At 46.5% G+C, this 22680-nt stretch overlaps 1 protein-coding gene across 1 annotated transcript; it reads right to left on the minus strand.

Annotated features, from left to right (window-relative positions):
- Positions 1-2645: 2645 nt before the first annotated feature.
- Positions 2646-22579, minus strand: LOC122939856 (gastrula zinc finger protein XlCGF57.1-like). The gene is made up of 3 exons (XM_044296051.1): positions 22396-22579; positions 20448-20512; positions 2646-4132 (listed from the first exon to the last, which is right to left on the minus strand). Exons 1-3 carry the CDS (start codon positions 22404-22406, stop codon positions 2646-2648), a joined length of 1563 nt encoding a protein of 520 aa, XP_044151986.1. The 5' UTR covers positions 22407-22579.
- Positions 22580-22680: the final 101 nt, after the last annotated feature.

A 22680-nucleotide genomic window follows, 5' to 3' on the forward strand; every position in this document is an offset into this window, starting at 1 on the left:
GACAGTATTATTCTTATGGGCACTAAAGGGGGCATTATTTTACATGGGGGCATACCAGGAGGCATCAACCTAACTGGGGGGGCACTAAAGGGGGCATGAATTTACATGGGGGCATACCAGGAGGCATCATTCTAACTAGGGGGCACTAAAGGGGGCATTATTTTACATGGGGATATAACAGGAGTCCTCATTCTAACTGGGGGGCACTAATAGGGGCATTATTTTACATGGGGGCATAACAGGAGGCATCATTCTAACTGGGGGGCACTAAAGGGGGCATTATTTTACATGGGGGCATAACAGGAGGCATCATTCTAACTGGGGGGACACTAAAGGGGGCATAATTTTACATGGGGGCATAACAGGAGGCATCATTCTAACTGGGGGGCACTAATGGGGGTATTATTTTACATGGGGGCATAACAGGAGGCATTATTCTAACTGGGGGGGGGGGGCACTACAGCGGGCATTATTTTACCTGGCACAACTGGAGGCATTATTCTAACTGGGGGCAGAAATGGGGGAATTTTTCCTGGGGGCACTAATGAGACAGTATTATTCTTATGGGCACTAAAGGGGGCATTATTATTCTTGGGGGCACTAATGAGACAGTATTATTCTCAGGGACACTAAAGGGGTCATTATTGTACCTGGCACAACTGGAGGCATTATTCTAACTGGGGGGGGGGGGGGGGGGCACTAAAGGGGGCATTATTTTACCTGGCACAACTGGAGGCATTATTCTAACTGGGGGGGCACTAATGGGGGCATTATTCTAACTGGGGGGGGGCACTAATGGGGGCATTATTTTTCCTGGGGGCACTAATGAGACAGTATTATTCTTATGGGGACTAAAGGGGGCATTATTATTCTTGGGGGCACTAATGAGACAGTATTATTCTCAGGGGCACTAAAGGGGGCATTATTTTACCTGGCACAACTGGAGGCATTATTCTCACTGGGGGGGGGGGCACTAATGGGGGCATTATTTTTCCTGGGGGCACTAATGACATGTAGCAGTGCTGTATAAGAAGTGTTTCATCCAAAATGCTAGTGGTGGAGGGGGAGACAGATGTAGCTAAGCTGTATAAAAAGTTGTTCAGCAACAGTGCTAGTGTGGAATTGACTATATATATATATATATGCACACATATATATGTAGCAGAGCTGTATAAGCGGATGGTCAGCCTCAGTGATGGTGGAATAAAGAGTTGTAGCAGAGCTTTATATGCGGACCATCAACCTGAAGGATGGTGGGAGAGTATAATAAAGATGTAGCTGATCTGTATAGGAAGCCCTTGAGCCAAACTTATGATAGGAGACTGGAGACGAAACATGTTCCTGAGCTGTATATGCATCTATACATATACATAGTGTAAGGTTTATACACAATTGTATTACAGCTGTAATAGAAAGAAATCTGCATCAGTGCTGGTAGGTGGAGGATGGTCATGTTTTATGGGAATCAAATGCACAGATTATAAGTCTACTGGCTGACAATCTTTAGAGCTGCACAGAATTTTGCTGCACAGAATTGGTTTGTAAAAGATCAGACTGAGATTGTGTATAAAACTGTGCAGAAGAGCCACATGTTCCTGTACACTGAGCTCTCTGCGGAATCCAAAGCAGGGGGAGGGGCCTCAGACACTGCAGGCTGCCAGACTGATGACTCATACTTTTCACATGAACAGCACATAAGAACTCAGTGCTCAGTGTGATGTCATAAGGAGGTGTGGCCGGCCTTCACTCTAGCTGCCTAAGCCCGCCCAGCCCTATCTGCAGAAAACCAGGAAGTGGACAGTTAGCTGACTGCAGGGAAGGCTGAAAAAGCAAGATGAGAATACCCCTTTAAGATAAGAAAGAAGCAGCTTAAAGTAAATACATAAGAAAATCATCTAGTTATACAAAAATTATATTCATATCTCTATCACTATCACAAGGATACATCTGTGTAATGAAAATGAGAGGGGGGCTCCACACATCGTATGTTATCATAGCAGGGAAACTAAGGGCTGTTGTTGTCGGGTAGTCAAATACCAGTGTGCAAATGACTCATTAATATAGGTAAGAACAGAAAATACTCCATTATCATGTAAGCAATCTCTCTAATGGTTTGTTTAGGGTAGGTATGGTAAAGGCCTTGAACTACAATCCATTCTCTGTTATATCTTTTATTCACTATACATCATGTGGCTATTGTTATATTTGGTTTTATGAAGTTATCTATGGTTCTAATTCATATGCTCTTCAAGCTGTAACACCTGACTCGCTCCCAGTAAATGACTGCTCAGATGCTGTGGTTGCAGTTGGCTACAGCATCTGACAGAATGTCAGCGATCAGAGCTATCTCCAATCATGGACGCTGCTGTGTGAAACCGCACGCATGCTTCGCCTATGGCACTTACTTAACTCTTGAGTGGACACCATCTTTATATTCCTGACAACCGCCATACATGTATGGAGGATGTTGGGAAGGGGTTAGAACTTCTTCTCCCCTGTATGAATTCTCTGATATTGAACAAGGGCTTATTTCTGAATAAAAAAGTTTCCACATTCTGAACATAAACATGGCTGCACCCCTGTGCGACTTCCCTAACGATTCTCAAATTTACATTCTTTAGTAAAACACGTTCTGGCCATTAATATCACTTCTCCTCTGTGTGAGATTTCAGATGATTAACAAGATTTACTTTCCGAGCATACCATTTTCCACATTCTGGACAGGAAAATGGCCTCTCCCCTGTGTGAATTTTTAAATGCTCAGCAAGATGATTTTTCCTAGCAAAACATTTCCCACATTCTGGACATGAAAACGACTTCTCCCCTGTGTGAATTCTCTGATGGTTATGAAGAATTGATTTATCAGCAAAACGTTTACCACATTCTGAACATGAATATGGCTTCTCCCCTGTGTGATGTCTTTGGTGGATATTAAGATATGATTTCAGAGTAAAACATTTGCCACATTCTGAACATGAATACGGCTTCTCCCCTGTGTGATGTAATCGATGGCTCTGAAGACTTGATTTCTGAGAAAAACATTTGCCACATTCTGAACATGAATATGGCTTCTCCCCTGTGTGATGTCTTTGATGGATATCAAGATTTGATTTCAGAGTAAAACATTTGCCACATTCTGAACATGAATACGGCTTCTCCCCTGTGTGATGTCTTTGATGGATATCAAGATGTGATTTCAGAGTAAAACATTTGCCACATTCTGAACATGAATACGGCTTCTCCCCTGTGTGATGTCTTTGATGTCTCTTAAGACTTGATTTCTGAGAAAAACATTTGCCACATTCTGAACATGAATACGGCTTCTCCCCTGTGTGATGTCTTTGATGGATATCAAGATGTGATTTCAGAGGAAAACATTTGCCACATTCTGAACATGAATACGGCTTCTCCCCTGTGTGATGTAATCGATGGATATCAAGGCTTGATTTCTGAGAAAAACATTTGCCACATTCTGAACATGAATATGGCTTCTCCCCTGTGTGATGTCTTTGATGGATATCAAGATGTGATTTTCGAGTAAAACATTTGCCACATTCTGAACATGAATACGGCTTCTCCCCTGTGTGATGTCTTTGATGGATATCAAGATGTGATTTTTGAGGAAAACATTTGCCACATTCTGAACATGAATACAGCTTCTCCCCTGTGTGATGTCTTTGATGGATATCAAGCTGTGATTTTAGAGTAAAACATTTGCCACATTCTAAACATGAATATGGCTTCTCCCCTGTGTGATGTCTTTGATGGCTCTCAAGATTTGATTTCTGAGCAAAACATTTGCCACATTCTGAACATGAATACGGCTTCTCCCCTGTGTGAACTATCTGATGCCTCTCAAGATTTGATTTCCGAGTAAAACATTTGCCACATTCTGAACATGAATAAGACTTCTTCCCTTTCTGAGCTCTTTGGGATCCAGCACCACTTCTGTGGTTTGCATTCTGCATAACAGTTTTTTTTAAAGGATCAGGTGGCAGATTTTTGATTTGAAGGTCTGAGTGTACAACTGGGATAATGGCACGTTTTTTATATGTATCTGGTGCGACAACCGAATCATCTGCATCATAATATGTAGGTATCAGGTGTTCCTCTGTGCTCCCGGTACAGTTGTCTGTCAAGATAAAACTTTTAAAAATAATTCTTAAATAATATAATCTTTATAATGATATTGATCTTTTATAACATAAAAATTCTGATACAAATTGCAAAACATGAAGCAAAATTCTATGATAAATTGACAAAGACAGTAGACCTCAGACCACCAGGCTCGAATACCAAGTGGAGAATCATAAAGGGACCTGCGAGTCAGTGCTATTAGGTGGTGCCCGTGTCCCTGACAGCTACATGCACTGTCGTACAGGGCAGTGGAGAGGACCAGTGTGGTGATATATGAGGAAGCCATGGCTATGGAGCCAGTGTAAGGCTGGATTACCATTCCCTATTAGAATGTTCTCTTCCCTTAGAAGAGCATGTGTCAGCAGAATCAACTCTGCTAACCCAGATATACTGCCTCTTAGAGTTGATCACACTGAGTGAAACAACCTCTCTCTTCTTGAAATCCAGTGCCCTGTTTTTCAGAAATTATTTAATATGCTAATAAGGTGTTCACAGGGGCGCACTGCCAAATAAGCAATGTGAGGTGATTGTCTGAGGCGGTTCCGGGTAGGGTCAATTGGGGGTTGGTGGCAGGGACCTGGGCAATGAGCGCTTCCATTGTGGAAGGATTAATCTCTGCATACTAAACTGTAGGATGCCTCCCTGCTCCACCATCCCCTCTGCAAAGCTACAGACACCAAACCTGAAGCCCATCAGAGACCAGCGCAGCTCAGGGCACAGACCAGAAGAGGCCTTCGCATTGTATCCTGACAGACACATGGAGGTAAGTATTTGATTTCTTTTTCTTTGCAGCTGCTGTTGGGCCAGGTCGGGTGCACATTATTATAACTGGGGGCGCTTGAAAAGGGCATTTTTCCACTAGCACACATTATTTAATGGGTGGGGCACTAGTGGGACAAAGGTTCTGCTAGGGGCACTAAAAGGGGTATTTTTTGTACTGGCACATATTGTAAGGGGGTATTTTTGTACTGGCACACAGAAGGGGAGATCTTTGTACTGGCACACATTATAAGGGGGTTACTACTACTCGGGGACTAGAGGAACATGATTAGTATGGGCACAATGCTGACATTATTACTATTGGGGGCACTGAGTGCATTCTGGCAGAGATTTATTACTATTAGTGGGACTTTGGGTAGAAGTATTACTATGGGGAGGCATCCATCTCAGAGCAATTATTTTTGGGGAACATTATGTTTACACTATTAGTGTCGGGGACACTATTTGCTGAGTGCAGTTATTTTTTAGGTAACTGTGTGCCAATAATGTTTGAAGGGGCAATATCTGTTTCTACAGTACAGTATTGGGGAGCACAACGGGCACAGTATTGGGGGTGGCAGGATGGGATGTTGAGAAGGTGGGAGGATGATGAAAAAGTAAGAAACAAAGATTCCCGTTTGTGAAACTCTGCAGAGATGAGAGATGCTGAAAGAAATCATCATGGCGGTCTGGGGTGAATAGAGAAGATGAGGAAAGAGAACATCTACATCAGAGAAGACCTCACTGGATGTAAGAGGTATGTGGTGCTGTATTACAGATGTCTGCTGGATTCTGCTACAATCACTGCTTATTAAATACCAGTCTTGGGCAGTGGCGCATGTCGTAGGAGTCTCAGCAGCGTCCTGAAGCTAAGCGGCTTCCTTATTTCTGCATGCTGCCTGCTTAATTATTCTGCATCTATCATATTTTGTATCTTTATCTGAGTACATTATATATAGAAACTACTGGTGTGTTTCCATTTTTACTTCTTATCGTCTGATTACCATCCCCATCCTGGTCCAGTCATCTACTGATGGGTTCCTATCTTCTGGCTTTCTTCTTACCTGCTAGTGCAGCGATATGTGCTTTGTACAGTCCTGATCAAAAGACCACTTGAAAAATGGCAAAAAGAATCATATTTAGCATGGCTGGATCTTAACAAGGTTCCAAGTAGAGCTTCAACATGCAACAAGAAGAAATGGGAGTGAGAAAACATTTTTTGAGCATTTAATTTAATGAAAACAATATATAAACTAAAACATGCTGTTTTTTAGCTGATAAAAAGTTTAGAAACACACCTCCAAAAAAAAAAAAAGAAACCCCCGCAAAACATGAACTCAGTAATGAGTAGCTCCGCCGTTATTGTTTCGGCATGCTTGATGCAAGCGTTTCCATGAGGTGAGTGGGAACATTTCTCCAAGTGGTGAAGATGGCCGCACGAAGGCCATCTACTGTCTGGAACTGTTGTCCATTTTTGTAAACTTCCCTTGCCGTCCATCCCCAAAGGTTCTGAATTGGATTTAGATCAGGGGAACACGCAGGATGGGCCAAAAGAGTGATGTTATTCTCCTGGAAGACGTCCCTTGTCCTGCGGGCATTGTGTACTGTAGCGTTGTCCTGTTACCACACAGACGAGGGCCCTCAGTCATGAGGAATGCTCTCTGCAACATCTGGACATAGCCAGCGGCCGTTTGACGCCCCTGCACTTTCTGAAGCTCCATTGTTCCACTGAAGGAAAAAGCACCCCAGACCATTATGGCGCCCCCTCCACTGTGGCGCGTAGAAAACATCTCAAGTGGGATCTGCTTGTCATGCCAGTAATGTTGGAAACCATCAGGACCATAAAGGTAAAAAATTTTCTCATCAGATAATAAAACTTTCTTCCAACTTTGAATGTCCCATGTTTGGTGCTCTCTTGCAAAGTCCAAACGAGCAGTTCTGTGGCGTTCAAAGAGACGAGGTCTTTGAAGAGGTTTTTTGTTTTTGAAGCCCTTCAGTCTCAGATGCCGTCAGATGGTTATGGGGCTGCAGTCAGCACCAGTAAGGGCCTTAATTTGGGTCGAGGATCGTCCAGTATCTTGACGGATAACCAATTGGATCCTCCGGCTCAGTGCTGATGACATTTTTTGGGGTCTTCCCCTTGACTTTGTTCCATAACCTTCAGGATCTTATAAGAAATTCTAAATGACCTCAGCAGCAATGTGGCGCGCTGTGAGAGACCCTACTTATGCAGTTCAACAACCCGACCACGTTCAAAAAGGGAGATTTTTTTGGCCTTTGCCATCACAACGTGTGACTACCTGACAGAAAATGACAATGAATCCACATCATTGCACAGATTTGGCCTTGTAAAGGCATGTGGTCCTAAAATTTGGATCAGCTGAAAAACAGCCTGTTTCAGTTTAATCGTTATTATCAATGAATTGAATGCTCAAAAAATGTTTTGTCTCACTCCCATTACTTCTTGTTGCATGTTGAAGCTCTACTTGGAACCTTGTTAAGATCCAACAATGTAAAATATGATTTTCTTAAACTTTTGATCAGGACTGTATTACACAGTTTTAGTCCTCCTCAAAGTCCTGGGGGGATCTGAGTACTGGGGGACACCAAGTACCTGGGGAAGGTGCCTGCTATTGGGGAAGTCCAATTCAGGGTTGTTACAGTTACAGACTCGTCTCTGCTTCATTTAGTGGTCACTACTCACCTGGGCTCTTATCTGTAGGAATGTCCTCCTCACACTGGTCATCACCCCTCACATCTGTCTCTGTAGGAATGTCCTCCTTATACTGTTCATCACCCCTAACATCTGTCTCTGTAGGAATCTCCTTCTTACACTGGTCATCACCCCTCACATCTGTCTCTGTAGGAATGTCCTCCTTATACTGTTCATCACCCCTCACATCTGTCTCTGTAGGAATCTCCTCCTTACACTGGTCATCACCCCTCACATCTGTCTCTGTAGCATTAACATTCTTTATCCTGTTATAAATTCTGTTAAATACTGTAAAAATCAGTGCATTGTCTAAAAAAACTGCATGGAAAATGAAAAACGGGGAGTAAAGCATGCCAATATTTGAAGTACAACTATGCAAAAAGTGCTGCTCTCCAGTGTAAGCTTCATCCTAGTTCGCTTCTTTACTCCCTCCTCTGCAGCTCTGGTCTCTTTATTTTACCAAGGGAGGCAGGAGCTCGTCCCATGTGACTATCAAGCACCTGCATCTCCCAGAAGTGCGCTGCAGCCAGCTCTTTTTAGGCCCTTCTCCCGATTTCCTCTTCCTCACACACAGCCCCAGCGAGTCCCATAATAGATGCCCCACTCCCCTCTTGCTCCACTGTCTAGAGAGATATAGCTATATACCTCCATGAATATACAAGTAGGGATGAATTAAAGGAGTCTGCACTGCTTCTCCACGAGATGACTGCACCGACACTGACAGGAGGAGGGAGCAGAGAAGATACTGAGCATGTGTCCATCCCTGAATGCAGGACCAGAATTTTAGCCAAAGGATAAACAGCAGGGGGCGCTACCAGAAGGAAAGTGTAATGCAAACATTATCATTACAGCATGTACATTGTATTTAACCCTTTCTACGCCAGGCCAGTTTTCACCTTCCTGCCCAGGCCATTTTTTGCAAATATGAGGTGTCACTTTATGTAGTGAGTACTATGGCACTGGTCGGGAAGTCACTTCCCACAGCTCCGTACTTTTACAGTGCTGGTCAGAAAGGGGTTAAACTCCATAAAACCTTTTCATTGCACAGTTATACTTTTCAACCCTTTTAAGGCCTCATTTACACAACCATATGAGTTTTACAGTCTGCAAACTGCAGATCTGCGAAATATGAGTCAGGTCTGTGTGTCGCCGACCTGTGCGCTTTGCAGCATTCGTATTTTCATTCCCAAAACAGTGGGAACATGTCCTAGACTGGTCTGCAAAACGTGGACTCATTATAGTTCATGCGATCACAAAAAATGGCGGATGGCACATGGGCTGCATCCGTATTTTGTAGTTTCACAGTTTGTACACCGCACAATGGATACAGCCCAGTGCAGGGGGCCTAATTATCATGACAACCGAAAATAGAAACACAGAAGATTGACAGCAGGAAATGATGATTACTTACCGTTAATTCGATTTTCCAGAGCGCATGACAGCACCACAAGAGGAGAGAGGATCTGCCCCCACAGACAGGAAACCTGCAGAATAAAAGGGCGGACACTCTCCTCCTCAGTGTGATATCCAAGCATCGGAGGAAGGCCACCAACATAACGTTAGACAGTCAATAATAAATTCAGTTTAATAAGATTCTCTTTTTTTTTTTTTTTTGCTACACCCGTGTGAACATAAGATAACCATAAAGGGAGGGAATATAAGGGTGCTGTCATGGGCTCTGGAAAATCTAATTACCTTCGCCCATGACAGCACCACGAGAGAATTACCAGAGGAAATTTCAGGGTGGGAGAGTAGAAAGAAGCACCTTTTCCCCAAAGGATGACCCCGAAGGAGAGGAGTTTAAATCAAGCCGATAGTGCTTAAAAGAGGTTAAAGGAGAAGACCAGGTGGCATCTCTGCAAATATTCTCTATGGGAACCGAGGGTCTTTCCGCCCAGGAGGTAGCCACTTGCCTGGTAGAGTGTGACTTGAGACCCGCTGGAGGAGATAATCCAGAAGACAGGCAAGACAAGGAAATAGCTGAAACAATCCACCTAGCAATATAACTTTTAGAGGCTGCAAAACCCTTATTCACTCCTTGAAAAAGAATAAAGAGTGAAGAAGAGAAGATTTGCGCCAATCTTTAGTGCGAGAAAGATAGTTAATCAAAGCCCTTCTGACATCTAGGCAGTGAAGGGATTTCTCTTCTGACCCAGGGTTTTTAAAAAGGGTAGGAAGAATATTCTCTTAATATCTATCAAATTTGGAAACCACTTTTGGAAGAAAAGCCGGATCTGGACGTATAACAACCTTGTCCTCTAAAATTGTGGTATAAGGAGGATTCATGGAAATGGCCTGAATCTCATTAATCCTGCGAGCAGATGTTAAAGCTATTAGGAGACATAACTTCAAGGTGAGACATTTTATGGAGCTGGACTCTATAGGTTCAAATGGAGGACGAGTTAAAGCCTTTAAAACTACATCTAAATCCCAAAGAGGAGGTGTAACTGAAGCTATCGGGGTGGATCTGTCCACTGCTCTAAAGAATCTAGATACCTATGGGCATCCTGCAATGTCCTGATTAAACAGGGCAGAGAGAGCTGAGACATGCATTTTTAAGGTATTTCCTGCTAGTCCCAGATCTAGACCCTTCTGAAGGAACTTCAATATTAGATAAATGGGAGCAGAAGATGGGATGTCATTAATCTGGAAATGCGCAAAATCAAAAAATTTCTGCCACACTCTGGCGTAGATGGCTACTGTTACTTTCTTCCTACTCTTAAGAAGAGTCAAAATCAAGGCATCGGAAAATCCCTTCCTCCCTAGCATGTACCTTTCGAGTTCCAGGCAGTTAAGTGGAGATTTTTTATGTCTGGATAGAATACTGAACCTTGGCTCAACTGACCCCGAATCTCTGGAAGGACCCATGGATCCAGGATTGACATGATCAGGAGCCACGTGAACCAAGACCTTCTTGGCTGGAATGGAGCAATGAGGATAACCCTCGCCCCTTCTTCCCTGATTTTCCATAACACACAAGGAATCAAAGGAGGAGGAAAGGCGTAGGGTCAGGGGAAATTTCCATTTCTGCATCAAGGCATCAGACAGATCTATGCCCAGCTGTCCCCAGAGGGCTGTTATCTTCTTGAAAATGGATAGGTCTAGAGACCACTCGCCCTGAGAGAGAGGGTGACGACTGAGAAAGTCCGCCTGTCTGTTTTCCACGTCCCTCATATGTACCGCTGAGATCGACGCACATTCTTTTTCTGCCAGTAAGAGGATACTGTGGGCTTCCTGCATTAGAGTTCTGCACCTTGTGCCCCCCTGTTTGTTTAGGTACGAGACTACCATCTTGTTGTCCATCATAATTCTTCAATTTTTTCCTCTTATTCTTGGAAGAGCAGAATTCATCGCTAGGCTCACAGCCATCAGCTCCTTCAGGTTGATGGAGCCTCTTTCTTGGATACTTTCCCAACAATCTTGAAGAGAGGTCTCCTGAATGTGAGCTTTCCACCCCCCAGGGACTTGCGTTCGTAGTCAGACAAATCAGATCTTCCAGCTTCCACGGAACACCCTGAATTAGAGTTTCCCTCTCCAGCCATGTCAAGCTTTGGAGAGTCTGATCTGATATCCTTATTTTTACATCTAGGGAGCTGTTTTCCCCTCAAAGAGACAGGATTTCCCACTGGAGCGCCCTTGAGTGGAGTTGTGCCCATCTTACCTCTGGAATACAAGATGTGAGGGATCCAAGGATAGACATCCCTTTCCTTATTGAGGTCATCAGATTTCTTATCAGGCGCCGAGTTTTTTTGTGGATGAGAATTACTTTTTCAATGATCAGGTGGGTTTCATTCCGTCTCGTGAGGCGAGGGATAATACCACTAAGGTTCTTAACCTGATTCATCTTGCCGGGATCCGTGATACCCCACTCTGTCTTCTATCCACAGATGCGGAAAAGGCTTTTGACAGAGTGGGCTGGCCTTGGTTGTTCACAGTGCTGCGACATCTTGGTATCACCGGTCCTCTGGCATCATGGATAAGAGCTTTATATGAGTCTCCCTCGGCGTCCGCAAAGGTGAATGGGGTTTTTTCCCCGTCCTTCGCGATACGGAATGGGACCCGCCAGGGGTGTCCCCTCTCCCCGCTGATCTTTGTTCTTACCCTTGAGCCGCTCCTAAGGACAATCCGACAGAACCCGAATATATCTGGACTCTCGGTGGAGGGTAAAGAATTTAAGATAGCGGCATATGCAGACGACCTGTTGTTTACTTTAACCAATCCCAAGACTTCCTTCCCGAATTTGATGGCGGAATTCCATACGTTTCATGGTCTCTCGAATCTGAAGATTAACTTTCAGAAATCGGAGGCCTTGAATGTCTCCCTTCCTGCTACGCTTGTGGCCGACCTAGTGGCCTCATTCCCTTTCAAGTGGGCTTCTGGGGCAGTGAAATACTTAGGTACATATATCCCCACAGATCTGAAAGAGGTGTATCACAGAAACTTTATCCCTCTCCGGGATCGGATTAGGGAAGATCTTAAGAAATGGTCGAAAGGGCTGCACACATGGTTTGGCAGATGCGCCATTTTCAAAATGAATATTCTCCCACGAGTGTTGTACCTCTTTCAGACCCTTCCTATCAAACTACCCGCTAGCTTTTTTAACAAGATGCATGGAGACATATTTAGGTTCATTTGGGCGAAGGGTAGCCCGAGACTTGCCAGATCTCTCTTACACGTACCGAGGGACAAAGGAGGACTAGGAGTACCTGACTTACGTAAATACCATTCAGCTTCCCTGCTTCAGAGGATAGTGGATTGGTGTAGGCATTCACAGCTCAAGCAGTGGGTATCAATTGATACTATGCTCGAACTGCCCATTAGGGTCCCTACCTTGCGTGACTGTTAAACTACCTTCAGCCCTAGCTAACCATCTCACAATTGGACCCACTATCTCACAGTTCCATAGAATTAGAGATAATCCTCTGATCTCCCCCTCACCTTTATTTCCCATCTTGGGGAATCCCACTTTCCCAGCGGGATGTAAGGGTGGTCCGTTCTTGCAGTGGAGAATTAATGGTAGGTCCCGAGCTCCCTTCTTCAGAACCTCAGGTAGATGGCGCTCTTATGACGAGATCCTAAGTATAACAGATCCCTGCTCTTTGGGCTTCTGGAGAGCTAGGCAGTTGACGCACTTTCTCTCTTCTATTCCGAACTCTACGGGATATGATAGGGCTCTCACATCGTTTGAGAAAATTTGTGTTGGGGTAGGCGCCTATAGACATTCCCTTTCTGAATGTTATCAGTCTTTGATAGCTCCTCGTCAGGACTACCTTCCTCCGTTTGTGGCTAAATGGTCACAAAACCTAGGTGTTAACATCCCCCCCGACCACTGGTTAAAACTCTTCGCTCTACTGTACAGGGCATCCATAGCGAGTAGGTTCCAAGAGGCGGGATACAAGATAATGTCCAGGTGGTACTACGTTCCAACCAGATTGCAGAAAATGTTCCCGTCGGCGTCTCCTAATTGCTGGCGCTGTGACTCCGGTATGGGCTCCATGTTACACATTTTCTGGGAGTGCCCAAAAATTCGTCCTTTTTGGCAGATGGTCCATAAGACCCTGTCTTCAATTTTCCGACTTACGATTCCATTCACCCCTGGTTTCTTTTTATTATTTTTCTCGGATCTGCCAATGAGTGTGCTCCGGAAGTCCTGTCTGTGCTCCCTGGTGATAGCGGCTAGGTCTTGTATCCCCGCGAGATGGAAACTCTCGGTGCCTCCGACGGTTGGGTTTTGGATCCAAAAGGTAGAGGAGATCCGGAGAATGGAGGAACTTACCTCTCAGCTGAGAGCCAAACATAAAGCCTTTCTTGATTCATGGGCTCCCTGGTTTTCTTTTCAGGAGTCTCAGGAGTTCCAGGACCTTCTGGTCTAATTGGTGGATTCCACTTGATACTTTTTATTTACTCCTTATGTGATATCCTCTCCCTTCCCCTTTAATGTCTACTGTTTGTGTGTAGTGTCATCCTTCTCCTGTTGTTATTGCTTAAGGTCGCTTTTCCTAGTCTGTGTCCATTTAGGCATCTCGCTCATTCTGGGAATTTTCGATATGAGGCTAGGATGTTGTCCGTATCTGGTTTGTCTCCTTTTTATTTTTATGGGCCAGTTATAAAGGGTCCTTGCTTGGGCGAGGTGCCTTCCATTATGCCACAAGTGCCATAAGATATTATTATGGGAATTGTCGTTTGGTGTAATTTTATTTTTGTGCTATATTTTTGTTACGAGGATTGTATGTCCTTACGAATGCATACTTGGACTTTGATATTTGCTTAAATAAAGAATAAAAAAAAAAAAAAAAAAGAGAATTACTTTTTCTTCTGGCAAAAAACAGCTCTGGCAAGAAGAATCTAAAATCAATCCCAGAAAAGACTGTCTTCTGGTGGGATGCGGTCTTGATTTTTCTTGATTTAAAATCCATCCTAATCTGTTCAGGATCTCGGAGATCGCAGCTACTGCTTTTTTACAGGCATTTTCTGTTTTTCCTACAATCAGAAAATCATCCAGCTATGGTATGAAAAGAATATCCCTCTCCCTTATATGAGCCGCCATCTCTGTGATTATTTTCGTAAACACTCTTGGAGCTATGGATAGGCCAAAGAACTGAATCTAAAAATGCCGTAACTGACCCCCTATTCTGACTGCGACTCTTAGGAATTTCTGATGCCCTGCAAAAAAAGTACGTGATAGTATGCGTCCTTGAGATCGAGTACTGCCATTAAGCAGCGAGGAGAAAGAAGCTTTATGACCGGGGGGGTAAAATACCTCGCCTTTTTTCTCCTCTGCTACCGGGACTAAAATAGATTTTTCTACTAATTTTAGAACCTCGCTTTCCATGGCCGAATTTCCTAGAGCTGAGACTTGATCTTTTGTAATTAAGAATCTTACTGGAGCAGCCAGATGGAATTTTAACCCATTGAGAATGGAGTCTAGAATTCACTAACTTGCCAAAATCTGGGACCAGGCTGCAAAGAAATTTTTTAATCTGCCCCCACCTGACTTCTGGCATCATTGTTTATCCTGTTTATTTCTATCTCCAAAGGACTGATTGAAGAAATAACTTCTACCTCTCCTTTGGTTCTGGAACCTGTCCTTCCTGGACTTTTTATCTGATTCCTGCTTACTTTTGAAGGGGCGAAAGGAACGGTTAAACCTATTCTTAGAGGGGAAAGAGCTCTGGAACCCAGGAAATTTTCTCTTTTTATCCGCAGCCTTATCTAATAAGTCATCCAGAGTTGACCCGAACAGGTATTGCCCTTCACAGGGGACACCACATAGTTTGTTGTCAGATGGGAGATCGCCACCCCAATTGTTAAACCAAAGCGCCCTTTGTGCCGAATTTGACAAGGCGGCAGATTTGGCCTCCAATCTGACAGAATCAGCAGAGGCATCTGCCAGGAAGTCAGCCGCTTTTTAAATGTTGGTAGGGATGATAAAATCTCTTCCCTGGGGCATCTGTTCTTTAGCTGATTTTCAAATTCAGAGAGAGAGGGGACCGGGACGTACAGGTAGAGGCTATACTTGGTCTGAAGGAAGAAGTGGATGCCTCTCAAGCCCCTTTTAAAAAAGGTATCGGCTTTTCTATCTAATGGGTCCTTCAAAATCCCCATATCATTAAAGGGAAGAGCAGTATTCCTTGAAACTTTAGAGATTGCTACAACTATCCTGGGAGCCTTATTCCATGTAGCAGAATCTTCTTCTTTAAAGGGGTATTTACTCTTAATATTTTCTAAGATGTAAACCTTTCTGTTAGGCTTTCTCCATTCTCCTTTAATTAGGGCAGAAACATTCTTGTGAACTGGGAAAGTGCTGTGGTGTCTGGATTCTAGACCACCAAACATAAAGTCCTGTATAGACCAGGGCTCTTTTGTCTCCTCAATGCCCATAGTCGAGTGTACAGCTTTCAGGAGTGTTTTCGTATCTTCTATGGGAAAACATGGTCTACCACTAATCTCACCATCTTCAGAGGAAGATAGAGATGAATCATCAGAATGTCCAAATAAAGCAAAGTGTATCTCCTCTTCCTCAGAGTCAGATGATAAATGTTCTTGTACAGACTCATGGCGCCTCATTTTAGGATCTTTCTCCCCCAAGACTTTTTTGGATGACAGTAGAATTAACCTCTGATCTGACTAATGCCTGGAGACATTTATAAAAAGATGGCGATTCTTCAGCCACTGTTCTATCAATCCAGGACTGACACATTTTCTTTTCCCAATCCGAAGACAACCCAGTTTTACACAGAGCACATTCCTTATTCTTCCTCTTAGTAACCACTTTCCTAGGTTTTGTCTGAAATTACATTAATACAACTGTATCAGCATAAGGAAGCATAACATAATGCCCCAAAACACTCACCCCCTCAGAGGTACCAACACTGGAGGGACTGCAGACTCCTCAGTGAGTTTGTCCTTCTCCATGCTTCCTGTTGCTGGTAACCGAAGCGCTGCTGAGGACGCCAGTCTGTAGCTCAAAGCGCGCCCTACTCATAGGGGCTCCTGAGATAATGTCACATCCAACGAGCCGATCACGTGACCTCCCTGCTTTCCCCGAAATTCTCACTGCCGGAAGCTCCTTTTCTTCCCCCTGGGGTTCGGCGTCTGTGCTTCTAGCGCATCAGCGATGCCGATGGGCACTACAAGCTCCAGCACACAATCACCCCCTCCGGAGCTCTGCCTCTGCCTGCCCTCAGGCGCACAAACAGATGCCGCCTTACTTACTCAGGGATCGCAGGTATGTTAGGGAGCACCACCAGAGGGAAGGACCTAAAAAAATAACTGCAGGTTTCCTGTCTGTGGGGGCAGATCCTTTCTCTCTCGTGGTGCTGTCATGGGCGAAGGGAAAAAAAAGACCACCTGGTCCATCTAGTCGCCCTTTATCTTTGGATAGACCTGCGCTTATCCTGGGCAGGTTACCGTCACTTACTGTAGGCTTTTCAACCACATCTGCTGGAGGTTTGTTCCAAGCTTCAGCCAGTCTTTCAGTAAAATAATATCTGACATTGCTCCTGATCGCACACCCGGCTGATTTCAGACTGCGGTTTCCATTGTTTGGACCATTTATCCAGTGCGGGTGAATCTTCTCCATGTTACAAACCCCTCCAGGAACGTCAACCCTCTTACATACTCAGAATGCACCCCATTAACAACAAGCCTCTGATATCTGTCCAACAGCCGAGCGCAGATCCACTGGACTATCCGTGGATTTATCTGTCAGCTTTGGCTGTGGCTTTGTATCAAAGGCTTTGCTAAAATCCAGGCCAGCAACATCCACGGAACCTTCTTCGTAGTCAAAGAAGTCTATAAGAATTAGTCTGACATGATCGGCCCTTGGAGCAGCCATGCTGTTTTAGGGCCAGTACATTGTTAGTTTTTAGGTGGTCGATTATCTTCTTTTTCAGGAGGGTTTCCATCATTTTACTACTACAGATGTTAGGCTCACTGGTCTGTGTTTTCTCCCCGCAATAACTGATGGAAATTACTGAAGTGTGAACTCGGCCTAAGAGGGACTGGTTAAACAAATAAGTCACAGACTGGAGTTCTTTAAGGACTCGGATGCCATCTGGCCCCATGGCCTTGTTCGACTTTAAAGGGGTTATCTCATCTCAGACATTGGGGGCATATCGCTAGGATATGCTCCCATTGTCTTATAGGTGCGGGTACCACCGCTGGGACCCGCACCTATATCGCGAACGGAGTCATGCAAGGTGGTGGCTGGAGGACTCCGGTCCGGCCACCACCAAGCGCGGTCCCCATAGAAGTGAATGGGAGCACACCGCGCATGACTGCCCATCGCTCCCATTCATTTCTATGGGCTCAAGGGAAATAGCCATTTTCGCTGGCCCCATAGAAAATGAATGGAGGGCGGATACGCATGCACAGTGCGCTCTCCTTCACTTTCGGGGCTCTGTGTCCCAGCGGTTGGACCCGCACCTATAAAACAATGGGGGCATACCCTAGCAATACGCACAGAGAGGACATTACTACTCTGAGGGGGGCACAGAGAGTGCATTACTACTCTGAGGGGGGCACAGAGAGTGCATTACTACTCTGAGGGGAGCACAGAGAGGGCATTACCACTCTGCAGGGGGGCACAGAGAGGGCATTACTACTCTGCAAGGGGCACAGAGCGGGTATTACTACTCTCAGGGGGGCACAGAGAGGGCATTACTACTCTCAGGGGGGCACAGAGAGGGCATTACTACTCAGGGGGGCACAGAGAGGGCATTACTACTCTCAGGGGGGCACAGAGAGGGCATTACTACTCTCAGGGGGGCACAGAGAGGGCATTACTACTCTCAGGGGGGCACAGAGAGGGCATTACTACTCTCAGTGGGGCACAGAGAGGGCATTACTACTCTCAGTGGGGCACAGAGAGGGCATTACTACTCTCAGGGGGGCGCAGAGAGGGCATTACTACTCTCAGGGGGGCTCAGAGAGGGCATTACTACTCTCAGGGGGTGCAGAGAGGGCATTACTACTCTCAGGGGGGTGCAGAGAGGGCATTACTACTCTCAGGGGGGCGCAGAGAGGGCATTACTACTCTCAGGGGGGCGCAGAGAGGGCATTACTACTCTCAGGGGGGCGCAGAGAGGGCATTAGTACTCTCAGGGGGGCGCAGAGAAGGCATTATTACTCTCAGGGGGGCGCACAGAGAGGGCATTACTACTCTCAGGGGGCGCACAGAGAGGGCATTACTACTCTCAGCAGGGCACAGAGAGGGCATTACCACTGTTCGGTGGGCACAGAGGGCATTAGTACTCTGTAGGGGAACAGAGAGGGTATTACTACTGTAAAGGGAACACATAGAGGGCATTACTACTCTGACGGGGCACAGAGAGGGCATTACTACTGTGTAGGGGCACAGAGAGGGGACATTACTACTCAGGGGGCACAGAGAGGGCATTACCACTGTTTAGGGGGCACATAGAGGGCATTACTACTCTGTGGGGAGCACAGAGAAGGCATTACTACTCTGTGGGGGGCACAGAGAAGGCATTACTACTCTATGGGGGGCACAGAGAAGGCATTACTACTCTGTGGGGGGCACAGAGAAGGCATTACTACTCTGTGGGGGGCACAGAGAAGGCATTACTACTCTGTGGGGGGCACAGAGAAGGCATTACTAATCTGTGGGGGGCACAGAGAAGGCATTACTACTCTGTGGGGGGCACAGAGAAGGCATTACTACTCTGTGGGGGGCACAGAGAAGGCATTACTACTCTGAGGGGGCACAGAGAGAGCATTTCTACTCTGAGGGAGGCTCAGAGAGGGCATTACTACTCTGAGGGGAGCTGTCACAGCCTTTGGTTTGCGCTGTGACACTGTTGCCCGCGGCAACGTGTTGCTGTGAGAGCATGCGGTGGCAGTGTCTCAGCCTTCTGGGTGATTGCCGTGACATTGTTGCCACGCATGCTGTTGCCGGTGGTAACGTGTGGTTTGGTATGCTTGTGTGTGCACTTCCAATTTAATTGGCTTCCTTCCTCTGTCTGGTGTTGGAAGGGTTAACTCCTTTCCTAGTGTTTTGTGAACACTGGGTCTATGTGTGTGCGACTGCTTGTGCTATTTAGCCTCTGCTGGATGCCTGAAGCTGGGTTTTCCTCCAGCCTTGGTGTGTGCTGGTGGTTCACTGTTCCTGGCTTTTACCATCTGTCCAGTGAGGGGCCCCCTTGTGGTTATTATGGAGTCTCTTTCCCTTCTCATCTGTTGGTTTGTGTGGGTTATGTTCAGGGCGTGTTGTATGTCTTATGTTGTGTTATATGGCTGGTGATGTTTGGTGTCCAGCATGTTTGCTAGACTTTCCCCTGTCTCACGTTTATTGCAGCTATGGGTGTCCTGGGTTCCTGTGTGGTTGTGGTTTGTGCTGTGTCCTTAATGTTGGTGTGGACAGCAGCACTAGTGCACGGGTTCCAGTCAGTGTGTCTGTGGCAGGTAAGTGTATTACTGGTCTTGCTTACCTGCCTACTCCATATGCTGTATGTGTTCCCCTCTCCTGGCAGCCTGGCCTCAGAGAGAGACTCCTGTTCCTCCATTACTGGGATGAGCAGGTCGTCTCTTCCCGGCTCCTTGGTCAGGGATTACCAGGGCGACTCAGAGTCTCTAGGAAACCAGAGTATGAGCCGTCCTACCATCGGGGTCCGCTCATACGGTGAGGAGTCAGGGAGAGGATTAGGGACGCTGTAGGAGGTGATCTGCTCCCTTATTACTCCTTTTGGCCAGGCTGATTCCTTTTTACCCTTTGACACCGTATGGTGGGGTTTTTTCCCCCACTCCCCACCGTGACAGGGGCACAGAGAGGGCATTACTACTGAGAGGGGCACAGAGCAGGCATTACTACTAAGAGGGGCACAGAGAGGGCATTACTACTAAGAGGGGCACAGAGCGGGCATTACTACTGAGAGGGGCACAGAGCGGGCATTACTACTGAGGGGGGCACAGAGAGGGCATTACTACTGAGAGGGGCACAAATGTGAACAGACATATTTAAATTAATGGGTATGTGTGCAGTCCATGGAAAATGTGGACAGCGCACATCAGTGAAAAACGGAAATGTGGACGAGGGCTGAGGCACGCCACTGGCCGGACATGCTGCAGGTGGTTTCCGTGGAAGAGATCGGCTTCTACCAGATGCATCCGGACTCGTTCTTCTCAGGGACAAAAACGTATTGGTTCCTTATTCCCAACAGTGGTCTCCATAGTCAGAGACTTGCAGGAAGAAGAAGAGAACATGGAGCGTCTGTGGTCAGTTCTAATCCTGCCATCTCCAGCTCATTACACCTAGAATAGTACTTGATAAAACAAGAGCACAAGGCGTCCTCCTAGAGGACAGTGACATCTTCATTACCTGACCATCCTGTGGAAGTTGAGGACGCGGACATCTCTCTGGTGTTGTCCTCTGACTGGATCTCTCTGCAGGAGACACAGAGACTGGACTCAGACTTTACAGACAGATAATTCCAGGACATTTGTATTTAGTCCTGTCTGTTACCTGGAGATGTGAGGGGCTGGTCCTCCATCATCACCTCCTTCTACAGCCCCCCTGTCCTCCTCCATCATCACCTCCTTCTACAGCCCTCCTGTCCTCCTCCATCATCACCTCCTTCTACAGCCCTCCTGTCCTCCTCCATCATCACCTCCTTCTACAGCCCTCCTGTCCTCCTCCATCATCACCTCCTTCTACAGCCCTCCTGTCCTCCTCCATCATCACCTTCTTCTACAGCCCTCCTGTCCTCCTCCATCATCACCTCCTTCTACAGTCCTCCTATCCTCCTCCATCATCACCTCCTTCTACAGCCCTCCTGTCCTCCTCCATCATCACCTCCTTCTACAGCCCTCCTGTCCTCCTCCATCATCACCTCCTTCTACAGCCCTCCTGTCCTCCTCCATCATCACCTTCTTCTACAGCCCTCCTGTCCTCCTCCATCATCACCTCCTTCTACAGTCCTCCTATCCTCCTCCATCATCACCTCCTTCTACAGCCCTCCTGTCCTCCTCCATCATCACCTCCTTCTACAGCCCTCCTGTCCTCCTCCATCATCACCTCCTTCTACAGCCCTCCTGTCCTCCTCCATCATCACCTCCTTCTACAGCCCTCCTGTCCTCCTCCATCATCACCTCCTTCTACAGCCCTCCTGTCCTCCTCCATCATCACCTCCTTCTACAGCCCTCCTGTCCTCCTCCTACCGCTGTCCGGACATCATACACTGCACTACTGAAGCACCAGCTGTGACAGACATCATACACTGCACTACTGAAGCACCAGCTGCCACAGACATCACACACTGCACTACTGAAGCATCAGCTGTGACAGACATCATACACTGCACTACTGAAGCATCAGCTGTGACAGACATCATACACTGCACTACTGAAGCACCAGCTGTGACAGACATCATACACTGCACTACTGAAGCACCAGCTGTGACAGACATCATACACTGCACTACTGAAGCACCAGCTGTGACAGACATCATACCCTGCACTACTGAAGCATCAACTGCCGCAGACATCATACACTGCACTACTGAAGCACCAGCTGTGACAGACATCATACACTGCACTACTGAAGCACCAGCTGTGACAGACATCATACACTGCACTACTGAAGCTCCAGCTGTGACAGACATCAGACACTGCACTACTGAAGCACCAGCTGCGACAGACATCACACACTGCACTACTGAAGCTCCAGCTGTGACAGACATCAGACACTGCACTACTGAAGCTCCAGCTGTGACAGACATCATACCCTGCACTACTGAAGCATCAACTGCCGCAGACATCATACACTGCACTACTGAAGCACCAGCTGTGACAGACATCATACACTGCACTACTGAAGCACCAGCTGTGACAGACATCATACACTGCACTACTGAAGCACCAGCTGCGACAGACATCACACACTGCACTACTGAAGCTCCAGCTGTGACAGACATCAGACACTGCACTACTGAAGCTCCAGCTGTGACAGACATCATACCCTGCACTACTGAAGCATCAACTGCCGCAGACATCATACACTGCACTACTGAAGCACCAGCTGTGACAGACATCATACACTGCACTACTGAAGCACCAGCTGTGACAGACATCACACACTGCACTACTGAAGCACCAGCTGTGACAGACATCACACACTGCACCACTGAAGCACCAGCTGTGACAGACATCATACACTGCACTACTGAAGCACCAGCTGTGACAGACATCACACACTGCACTACTGAAGCTCCAGCTGTGACAGACATCACACACTGCACTACTGCCTGCGGCTCCCGGCTCCCCGGTACCTGCTCCTCATGCCGGGGCTCTCCCTCCCGCTGTCCGGACATCAGAGCCTCTTTACAGGACGTTTCCAGCAGAACTTCCTCTTTGGTAAAGTATAAATACTACAAATTCACGTGGGGGAAGGGAATGTGACGAGGGAAGGTTTTCTGCTGTCACAGGCAGTGGCCGACTGTTTGCGGAGGGGGAGGTCAGGGATGGCGGCTCAGCAGCATCTGTAGCAGTGAGAGGAGAGAGTCAGACAGCGCTGGAGAGGGGGTGTGACTACTGGGGGGGGGGTGTGACTACTG

This window comes from Bufo gargarizans, chromosome 6 (genome assembly GCF_014858855.1).
Source record: "Bufo gargarizans isolate SCDJY-AF-19 chromosome 6, ASM1485885v1, whole genome shotgun sequence".
NCBI classification, from domain to species: Eukaryota; Metazoa; Chordata; class Amphibia; order Anura; family Bufonidae; genus Bufo; species Bufo gargarizans.

Excerpts from the sequence above, each read along its gene's own strand:
- LOC122939856 (XM_044296051.1), bottom strand. Across the intron at positions 4,133-20,447 it reads AACTTCCACAGGATGGTCAG|ACAACTGTACCGGGAGCACA; the intron begins GTAATGAAGATG and ends TTATCTTGACAG.